The 10,936-nt window shown below is 57.3% G+C and overlaps 3 protein-coding genes across 3 annotated transcripts in view; 2 read left to right on the top strand and 1 right to left on the bottom strand.

Annotated features, from left to right (window-relative positions):
* The first annotated feature begins 3,227 nt into the window (after positions 1 to 3,227).
* H310_01893 (hypothetical protein) lies at positions 3,228 to 9,010 on the top strand. The gene is made up of 5 exons (XM_008865228.1): positions 3,228 to 4,571; positions 4,620 to 4,973; positions 5,022 to 5,441; positions 5,491 to 5,838; positions 5,889 to 9,010. Exons 1-5 carry the CDS (start codon positions 3,267 to 3,269, stop codon positions 7,197 to 7,199), a joined length of 3,738 nt encoding a protein of 1,245 aa, XP_008863450.1. The 5' UTR covers positions 3,228 to 3,266; the 3' UTR covers positions 7,200 to 9,010.
* On the bottom strand, positions 7,158 to 8,954 carry H310_01894 (hypothetical protein). The gene has a single exon (XM_008865229.1). The coding sequence runs from the start codon at positions 8,547 to 8,549 to the stop codon at positions 7,227 to 7,229; it is 1,323 nt and encodes a 440-aa protein (XP_008863451.1). The 5' UTR covers positions 8,550 to 8,954; the 3' UTR covers positions 7,158 to 7,226.
* A 797-nt stretch (positions 9,011 to 9,807) lies between the features above and the next one.
* The window catches only part of H310_01895 (hypothetical protein), a gene marked incomplete at its 3' end in the record, with an annotated part of 2,055 nt that continues 926 nt past the window's right edge, over positions 9,808 to 10,936 (top strand). Inside the window, exon 1 of the mRNA XM_008865230.1 lies at positions 9,808 to 10,929. Within this exon, the coding sequence (XP_008863452.1) occupies positions 9,890 to 10,929 (1,040 nt within the window). The 5' untranslated portion in view covers positions 9,808 to 9,889. The remainder of the gene's footprint in view (positions 10,930 to 10,936) is intronic.

Consider the following 10,936-nt stretch of genomic DNA (forward strand, 5'->3'; position numbering starts at 1 on the left):
CGCCGAGGGCTTGCCGCCTGCAGGCTGGAAATCAATGTACTCGCTGTCAGGCGCAGACGCGACTTGGGTCGTGCAGTACGCAGCCACGCGATCCGTGGCGTTGCCCACGGAAACGCTGAACGATACATTCAACTTTGCCAAGTGAGCCAACGACGTGGCCGACACAGTGATGGAGTCGGTGGTTTCGGCGAGACGGCGGCCAGTCATGGGGAACTCACACGCGTTCAAGTGCTCCGACATGCACGCGTCGGCCACTTGGTGCATGTGATGCGTCGCGCCCATCCACGCAGGTGACTTGGAGGCTTGGGCGGACCCGAGAGCAACGACAAAGAGCGGCGCGAAGAGCTTCATGCTGCGTGGGGGTTAAATGGAAAATGAGGTTCCCAGACCACCACCGTGGCGCACACTGCTTTTGATTGCTAGGAGTGCTGGCTGGGATGCAGTTGGTCGTCGACCAAGTGTTTTTGGTTTGGCGTTGTGTGGGGTTGTATTCCTCGACGAATGGGTATTTTCCTACATGGTGTTGAAACGGGCATATTGAATAGTTTTGCTCTCCGCCAATCGTGAGAAAATGGAGGGTCGTTTCGCTGTCAATGAGGAAAGTTCCTCATTGTGACGCTTGATTCGCCGATTCAGCGGGATATTTCCAACGCAGTACCAACCGTCGATTCGCATGTTTGGTTTGGAAGTGACTGCCACTATTTTACAGCAACAGGATCTCTAGCAGTCTCCAGGTTGTGGCAGTGTGTGGTACGCGATGTCGTCGCAGATGCCTCCGCCACGATGAGGTAAACGTCATGGTTGAAACGGGAAAGGGGTCATCTCCCTTGACTTCTTCACAACCCACCGGCTGACGTGGGGGGTCGTGCACAGCGACCTCTGCATCCCCATCCAAGGCCACCAACACCACAAAAAGCCCAGGACACGGGGTTTCCCGGAACCCTCTGCTCGGGGCGCTGCTGTCCGGCTTCACGCCACAGCCGATGCAGTTGGCGCTCAACGCCGAGTTTACATCAACATTCGCGGAACCATTTTCTATTGTTTACAAGCTCCATGTCCATAGCGCTACTGAGTTGCGCCTGATGTCTTTGCTCTGCGGCGAAGGCAACAAGAGGCCGTGGCTTGCAACTACGACCGGCCAACCTCGGCCATGTCGTTTCAAGTTCAAACTTGGTTTCTCCACAATCGCGAGTCTGACTGGCTCGACCGTGGCCTTTCATGATATGTACCACACCTTTCGCAACGGCTTCTTGCCGACTTGATACAATTCCCATCTGCGTTCGCGACCATCCTCGACGCACACGACTTGGCCGGGTCTGTCTTGGATTATCAGAGTGATATAGATGTACAAGCATGTGGTTCCGCTTATGCTGCAGCCTGACGCGATTGCCACGATGACACGAGCAGCAACTCGCGTTCGCCCCATGATTCCACTTGCGCCCCGGCACGGCCACGTCGTGCCCCTCCGACGCCCCCTTCCGCACAATCTAGAGCTCGCCCTGTTGCTGGCGCTCCAGGGGCTTCCCAATGCAGCCCCAGTCGTCGAGACCAGCAGTTGATGTAAATTAAACAATACAGTACTCCGGAGTATACTCTAAATAAAGCAAAATGTCGTTCCGCTGTCATGAATTGTCCATTCCGGCGTCTTGAAATATCATCCGTCCCCCGGCGGCATGGCACAAGAGCATCCGTTCTGCCAGGCTTGGGGCCCCTCCCATGCACATACATAGCAAGCAACCAGTCCTTTTGGACGCTGTGTTGGAGGACCACCCTGCAGGGATTCATCGTCATGGTCCTGGCGCAAGAATTATGCCATCCCTTTCGTATGAGTCAGGGGTTGCGAAAATCCTCCACGGTGTGCAGTCGACAGTGACTCGCATGGGCCGTTATTCCACTGCTTCATGGCACAGCCGTTCATTCCTCACCAACGGTAGGCTCTCGCGGCACCAAACAGGTCAAACATACGTTGAACAGTCGCTACATGGACTGTCGTTTTCTGTGTCCTATAGCGAGCGCTCCTTTGCGACCGCAAAGATCGCCTTCGCTGATGGCCGCAAGCGCCTACTTCGTCAACGTTTTGAGATGCAAAGGATCCGGCTTTACAACATTGGCTGGTGGGGCATCTACGATGTGGTAGGCTTACGAAAGAGCACAGCGCTTCTTTGGCAGCACCCGCAGGAGAATCGATTCGTCGTGTCCCCTTGACACGATTAACAATCTGCACAATCGTCCCTGAAGATAAAGCGAAGGTAGCTTATACCAGTGATCGGGACAGACAGGCTGGCCCTCGACTGGATGAACCTGGCTGCTGCAGCGGGACACCTCAATGCCGCTCGTGTGCTGCATGTTGCTACGACGTCATGCTCTCTTCGGTGCCGTGGACCACGCTGCCACAGTCGTCCACCTCGTTGTCGTCAAGTAACTCACGTGCACCGCCGCGAGGAGGTTGCACTGAGAGCGCGATGGACTTTGCGTCGACAAACGGCGATCTGGCCGTCGTCAAGGACCCGGTCATCTAGATGCCGTCTGTTTTATGAACAGCGAGCAGAAGGCACATCTCCAAACGCTTTCGTCGACGCCGCCATCAACAGCCATCTCAACGTTGAGCCCTTCCTACTGTCTATCGGTCGGACGGCTGTGGCTAGGATGCCGCGGACCGTGTGGCCGGCAAGGGCCACTTGGCGATTCTTCGCACGTTGCATGTCGCCGGAGCATGACTCGGGTTGTCTACAGCAATGATGGGCAATGTAGCACCTGGTGGTCACGTGGAGTGGTGCAGTTCTAACATCAGCATCTACTGGAGGGCTCGTCCGATCCGATGCAGCGTTGTTGCGAATAGCTGAAGGACATTTTGAAGTGGTGAAGTTCTTGCACGAGTCCTGCACACATGGCGATCGCGCAGCACCCTCATGCATCGAGCGGCGTGAGGTGGTCTTGGCCACATCGTGGCGACCTTGCAAGGCAAACCAAAGCACGACGACAATGATGGTGGCTTCTACGGCGAGCTCTAACGACTGAAGCTCGCACACAGGCCGCTGCTTGTGTAGCCAAGGCAATGTCGGCGAGTGTGGCACCATGGTCGTTCGCAGATGTCGTGTGCCGCATTGTTGAAAAGTCGTGGTGAGCGGACGGTTTCATTGCCAGGATATATTTTATTACTATAAACTTCAAGTGAATTAAATCCAAAATGAAATCGAACATTACCATGTTGGAGGCAAAAGTCGGCACAACGAGTTTGGGTAGCGAAGCCGTTGTCGACGCCGTCCATGGACGATTCAAGCAATGCCATGGAGCTCAAGCTGCAGCAGAATCTGCTCAAGCAGCACGAGAACTACGCCCGGCAAAAGGAACTCCTCCAGAAACTCAAGATGCAGAGCGAGGCCACGGCGCGCAACTTGAGTATGCCATTGCTATCGAAATCACCCGTGGTCGCGCCGTCATCCTTACACGAAGCATCGCTTCCCAGTCCCGTGAACCGAGACAAGATGTTTCACGCGGCTGCGCCGTCGCCCCGACCGCTGTCATCGTCCTTGATTGAGTTGGCCAAAGACGATCAGCGCATCCAAGACATCTACTCACAGGAGCTCGTCAACGATGGACTGCGCAAGCAGCTCGAGCTCATTCGACGGCTCGAAAGCGACAACTCCCGCCTTCGTTCAGAGACGGGCACCTTGCGCACACAAGTGACGCTACTCGAAGATCGATCGAAGCTCAAGGAGCGCGAACTCGCGCGTCAAGCTGCAGACCTCGAAGACTCAACGAACCAACTCATGGACTTGCGTCAAGACCACCATAATGCATTGCAACAGGGGCAAGAGACTCAGCATGCGTTGGCCAAGGTGACGCGAGTGAAGGATGCTCTGGAGGAGGAGCTGCGCGCTGCGCTGGACTCCCAACGGCGGCTTCACGAACGTAGCCACGTCGTCGAAAGAGAAGTTGACGAGGCAAAGGGTCGGGAGGCTGCATTACTCGCCCACACCAAGGCTCTGGAAGCCACGCTGGCCAAGCATGAAGCCACGATTCGGGATTTGCAGCACGACACCCTCAAACTACAGGAAACGCTCGCACAGAAGTCAGACCAGTGCACAGCGGTACAGGCGTCGGCTACGTCGTGCGTCGAGCACATCGAAGCCAACTTGAAAGCCGTGCAGGACAACTTGGCTCGCGAATCGGACAAGCGGCGGACGTGGGAGGCTGCGTGCCACACGCTCGAAGCCGAGGTCGAGTCGCTGAAAGCCAATGACCTTGTGGTGAGGCAAACCCTCGACTCGGTGCGGGATCTTCGGGATCGCAATGCCGCACTGGAAGAGAAGCAGCCATACTACCATCAGCTCGAGCTCGACAACAAGGATATGCACGCCAAGCTGCTCTTGGCCCAGCGCGACCGCGAAGAGCACGAACGCCTCGTCGTCCAGATGAAGCACGGGATTTGGCAGACAACTAGCGTGCTCAAGAAGGAGTTCGAGGCGGTGCGGGCGTACGTCGCGTCGATGGAAGAGGAGGAAGGGATAATGGTCGAAGACGTTGACGTCCAAGTCACGTCGTGGCACGAGTGTCCATCGGAAGTCCAGGTAGAACTCGTAGTCATCTGTGCGATTGTGCGCTAACCTATCCACTAGACTCTGCGCAGCGTACTCCACCACTTCAAGCACGACTTGGTGCACTTGAGCAAACGGATGGTCGAGGGGCGCGAGAAGGAACAAACACTCAAAGCAGAATGCAACCACTTGCAGCAAAAGCTCGTGGCGCTTCGACAAGACATGAAGGAACTGGAACGGCAATTGGAGAAACAGAAGGAGCTTTATGCGATTGCCGAGTCGGCCCGAGAAATGTCGACTCGGGAGAAGCGCGACCTCCTCCTTTGGAGCCGCGCAACGTGCCAGAAGACGGAGCGCATGGCGAGCGAAGTCGACCAGTGGGAGCAGTTCACCATCCAACAAGTGCATCGCATGCACCGACTGCCGTGGCAAGAGGTAGCTTGTTCGTTCTTGGCCACTCACACGTGACTATCGCTCCTCCAGACCACCGTCCAGATCGCGGAGCTCAAGTACACGTCGTACGCGGAGCTGCGGTCATCGTGGGAGCAGGCCCTTCAGTGTGTCTTGCAAGAAGCCCACCAATGCCACGTCAAGTGCAACCAAGAAACCCACCGCGCAAACAAAGAGACGAAGCGAAAGCTCGAGCTCCAGCGCCGTCTCGACGCGGGGGACGCCGAGTGGCAAAAGAAGTGTGCTGAAAAGGACACAGAGATGCAAGCGATGCAGTTGCGCCACACGTCGAGTTTGCAGACGCTACAGGACCAGCACCGATGCCTTGTAAAGGAGAACGACACCCAGATCGCGACGCTGACCCACCAAGTGGAGGACTTGACGGTCAAGTGGAATGCGTGCGAGCACGACCGGCAAATGCTTCGTGACCAGCATGCGATTCTCGAAGCCCAGGTGCGGTGTGTCGCCCAAATCGATAGCTCTCACGTTGTTTGGTGTGTAGGCGCCGTTGTATACGGGCATCGCCCACATGTTTGCCGTGTGCGTGCGGCCCATGGTGCTCCAGATCAGCGAGCTCCAGACGCAGAAACGAATCCTGACCCACCAGCTCGGACAGATGTATGCTCAGCAAAAGGAAATGGACCAAATTGCAGCGCTCTTTCACTCGACAGAGCTCAAGAAGCCTCTTAAAGTCACGTTTCGCGCAGCGGCGCTCGCAGTGTTTGCGTCCAACCGCCTGCGCAACACCAGTCGGCAGTACGGGCGCAACGAAGCGCTCGGGCTCGTCTTTCCCCAGCAAATTGGAGTTGTCAAGCTCTTGCCCCTCTCAAGTGTTCAGTACACAACGCAGGTACGGCGGTGGTTGCTTGGGGGAAGGCGAACGCACATGTCGTTTTGTAGACGCTGCTCCAACTCGAAAACAACAACTTTGTTGAGAAATGGACGCGGCTAGCCCACGACACGTCATCGCTGGGGGGGCTCCCGACGGGGCAAAAGCGTCCTGGCACGTATAGCCACTCGGGCGTTGGGGAGTTGGTCCTGTCGACGCTTGCGGCGATCGATCCGTCTGGCGAGTGCGTCGTCACCAACACGCTGCAGGGCCACGCGAGCTTTCTCTGCGACCTGCATCCCGTCCGCGCCAACGACAAGAAACTTACCGTCGACGTCCACCGCATTCGCCGCGAGGTGGTCGAGTGGATGAAGAAGGTGGAAAACTTGCAATTCCAGCGCACGGCGCTGCAAAAAGAAAACTACGCGCTGCAATCGCAGATCCATGAAAAGGACTTTGAGCTCCGGGAAATGCACGTGCTAAGCGCCAATGCCCAAGAGCTCCAGGAGAAGCTCGCGATGTACCAAACCCAAGATGGCCACGGTATCACGCTGCGCGAATTTGAAGCGTGTGTCGCCGCGTGCAAGGAAGCGGAAGCACGGTGTGATGCGTACGTGGCCGAGCTCGACGAGAAGAAGCAGCTCGCAAAGGAGCTGCAGTCCCAACTCGACGTCACGACGGGTCGAAACAAGTTGGTCGAAGAGCAGTTGGACACAACGCGGCAAGCGCTGCTGGAAGAAGAGGAGGCGGTTGTGTCGCTGAAGAGCGTTGTCGCTCGGTACGAAGGCGAGATGCGCCAGCTCACGCAGGCCGCGCACAGCGTCCAGTCGCAGTTCCAGCAGCGATGCACCGAACTCGAGAGCGACAAACTCGAACTGAACGCGCTGTCGGCACTCCTCCACGAAACGCAGCGGAAAAACCAATCGTTGGAGGACGAGCTCGACCAGATGCACCAAGAAATCAAGGCCAAGTCAGGTCAAAGCCACAAACTCGTGAGCAGCAGCCACCGTTCTCGAGCTGGGTCAGAGCACAGCATCCGCCCAAGCGAAACCTACTCACCGCACGACCGCCACGCGTCCAAGGTGCACGAGTCCGTGGGGGATCGGCCGCTTCGCTCGTCTGCGCTGTCGTCGCTTCATCCCGCTGCCATCGAGTACAAAGACGTGCCGCATACCCTGAGGGCGTCCCACGCGACTTCGTCCCGCGACAAGATGCACGTCGCCGACTTGGAATCGAACGACGACACGGACAACATGGACATCGACAAGGTGCACCTCGCCGTCCATAGCTACATGAATCGGATCGACATGAAGCTCCAGTCCATGTATGGCATCCCAGGATCGGACAAGTGGAAACAGTACAAGTTTAGCGAACACACGTAAATGATATAGCAACGGTAGTGGTTTCGATTACAGAGTCGAGGCGGCGTCGGCACGGCGCTGTCGGCGGCACGTCAAAAAGATGCCAATGCCCTCGACATGCGTCGACACGGCATAGCCGTTGGCCGCATGTGCTTGAACAAACCGCTTGAGCTCGGCGGCCGAGAACCAATGCGACTCGTACTTGGACGACGGCACCCAAAGGTCGCTCGTGGTGAAGTCGCACATGTCGAGGGTCACGTTGTCCCCCACGAGCGCCGGGTTCTTCATGTAGTATTCATGGACGCCGCGGCGGAAGCTCTCGCTGTGCCAGCACCCGATGACGACAACACCGTCGTCGCCGGCAACGTCGATCATTTGATCAATCACGCCTTGGCGAATCGCTTCTGGGAGAATTCCAAACGTGTTCATGAGAATAGCCACGACGCGGGTCGACGTCCAAAAGTCCGCCGGCATGGTCCGCTTCAGGATCGCTTCCAGCTCCAACGCGTTGCCTTCAATCAGGTAGTTGCGCGGATGCGCATGCATCGCAGGGTGGATGTCTTTCGCCAACTCGATCATGACCGGGTTGATTTCGACGCCGACCGTGTACGCCATGCGCTCAAAGAGCACCGACCCCATCTCGGACGTCCCGCACCCGACCTCGACGTACGAAGTGGGGCGATCCAGCGCCATCAGCGACGCAATGTACGCCTTCTGCGCCGTGTACAGCTCCGTCATGATCGCACACTTGCCAGTGTAGACAGAATCCCGCCAGATGAGCGGCATCTTCCGGTCCGACCAGACCGCCACAACGCTCTCTTCCGACGAATCGGCCAATGCAAACGACACCTTCGACACGACCGCAACATTCGCGTCGACGTCCACGTGCTTCGATTGAACGACTTGCTCGAGGAGCGCAACGCCGTGGCCACTCGTCACGGCAAAGATCGCGTCGCGCGCCAGCTTGGCCACGGCGCTGACCAACTGGCGGACATCGTCGATGTCCATCTCGGTCACGTCGATGTTGCTCCACACGACGTCGAATGGTGCCGACACACTGTACGTGAGGGGATTGCCTCGCTCAAACGACGCGTTCGGTGCGGCCCACTGCTGGCCTTTGCTGTCGACGACGTGGACGCGTCCGGCGCGTGCGAGGATCGTGGGCATAACACGGACGTTGCCAGCGTTCAGGACGACCACCGACTTGGCAGCGACGTACGTTTGAATTGCGTCCATGTAGTGTCCGAGCGGATCCGAAAATGACGGAGCGAGCCCGGCAAGAACAGTCGCATGATGCGATGTATTTATACTCGGCCGTTGGCTGGTCGACTGGCCAATTGCCAGCGCCGACGCCAGACGAATTGACGACATGTGGACTCCGCAACTTCAACATGTCGGCGGCAGGCCCGACTCGAGGCGTCGCGTATGCGACATGGTGGATGTGGCAATATCCCCGTGGACGGGGGAGGATTCGTCGCCGTTCGTGGGAAGACGAACGAAGCTGCATGCGAGAGCGGCGAGAGAGAACGGAGCCGTGGCGCGATTGTGGCAAGGCCATCTCGCGTCGACATCGTGGATTTTTCCATGGCCAATCATGGCCCCGGGTTTGTAAATCCAACTTGAATGGGATGAGAATCTCTGAGTTGACGTTGAAGTGTTCTCGGTCGCCGCCAAGAGGCGCTGCCCACCCATGCATTCGCAGCTGGCGCGTGCCTCCATCAATCGGCACAGATGCAGGGGGGTTGCCTGGATGGGCGATGCGGCGGTTCGTGTGGGACGTCCATCTTGTTATGGCGCTTGTACACGATCTGTAGTCCAGTAGTGCGAGTGCATTCTAGAACGATGTAGAATACAGGGTGGCGAGTTGGATGCGGAGGACGAGCAGAAGTGGTCTCTGTACATGAAGTGTGGTGGAGTCGCCTGGCCGCAACGATCCCTAAGCACATTGACAACTGCAGTGTTCAAGCAGCCCTCACTCTCTACGCAAGTGCGTCTCCCAGGGATATGAATTGCCCGCTCGACACGCGGCAGAGTCGTTTATGCCTTGACCATGTAACCCTCAACAAGGCAGGTATTTGCCCGAGGATTCGCACGGCGACAGCGCCACCGCGACAGGGGAACGTCCCTGTGTCCCAACAAACCGAGATGTGCTCCTACACGACTTCTCTTCACGACGTTCGGGAAACCTTCCTTCGTCACGCATCAGTCGAAGGGAACGATCATCCATCATGGACGCATGCGGACGACGACGGCAGAGTGGGAAAGTTGTCCAAGACAATATCATCTCGATGCTGGCATGGTTCGGTGATTCCTAGGCACTCAATCATCTCCCGCAACTGTCGACAGCCGTGTTAGCCATCGGCTCATTCCAGCATGTTCACTAGCATCCGTGTAGTATCGCATGGACCCGAGACTTCGCGTCGCTTGCGCGCGGAACGGCGCCATCGTCGTCGACTCCCCTTGTTACCCATGTCGATCGCAGCCAGTACCACAACGAGACACATTTGATTGGTCAAAATGCAAATATTGCTCCGTGATTGGGTGAATAACGGACTTAATCGAATTCTCCCCTACTTCACCCGGATTCGCACTTGAGGTGATTCTACTGTAAAGTACGAATCGAACTTAACGCGTGGATACGGTTGTCAATTGTGCGCGACGGCACGACAGTCCCGCGGCCGCCGTCGCACGTTCATCTGGATTCTGGCACGATGAAGCTCACGTGGCTAGCGTCGTTGGCGTTGGCGGCCGTCGCTGCGTACGACGCGTGCTTCGACGAGGATGAGAAGGTTCATTACCGCCACGGCTCGATCAAGTATATGCGTGGCACCCCTGGGTACGCAGGCGCCATCTACAAAGTTTGCGAAGACGGCGTTTACCACTGCAAAGTCAGCGACGAAATCCTGGACCAGCCGGCGCTTCCCGATGTAGACTGTGATGAAGCACTGGCGGAGTACGACATCTCGCACGACCCGAGCGTCGATATGGGCCGACGTTTGGGGTTAATGGTGCATCCACCCGCGGCTGAAGTGTGGCCAGCCGGCGTCGTGTGCTATGCATTGTCGGATCAGGCTGACCCAGCCATCAAACCATACCTGGAAGCCGCGGTGACGGAATATCGCACCAAGACGCCGATCCGCATCATCTCGGTCGACCAATGCCGGGCCGTCAATATGCCCACGTTGTGCGGAAATTGCAAGAACTTTGCCCTTATCGAGGACTCCAAGCCCGGATGCTTTGCCTTCGTCGGATACGAAGGCAAACCAAACCAAGTGATCAACCTCCATCAAGATTGCTACCTGAACCAGCCCCCTGGCCACGTCCAGCACGAACTTGGCCATGCGATTGGCCTCTTCCACGAGCATGCCCATCCCGACCGCAAGATTATCATCGTCGAGGACGCGCTAAAGGCATCGCGCAACAACTACGTCAAGAAGCGCGACAGCCTCACGACAACGTACGACATGGAATCCATCATGCACTATGGCGCGTCAGGCGGCGTGTGTGTCCCCAAAGACCTCACGGTCAAGTACTGCGACATTGACGAGAGCCACGAAAAGACGGGGTGTGTCATCCCGACCCTCAACGACTGCGACGAGACGGCGTCGTTGCGGCTCGGACAGCGCGAGGGCCTCAGTCCCACAGACATCCAGAGCATCCTCACTCTGTACAAACACACGTCCAACGAAGCCAAAGCTCTGGATCGCCTCCTGTTTCCGTCGCAAGCGAACGCGGTGGACGAACAGGACGAGTCGGAC

This window comes from Aphanomyces invadans (genome assembly GCF_000520115.1).
Source record: "Aphanomyces invadans strain NJM9701 unplaced genomic scaffold supercont1.3, whole genome shotgun sequence".
Taxonomy (NCBI): Eukaryota; Oomycota; class Saprolegniomycetes; order Saprolegniales; family Verrucalvaceae; genus Aphanomyces; species Aphanomyces invadans.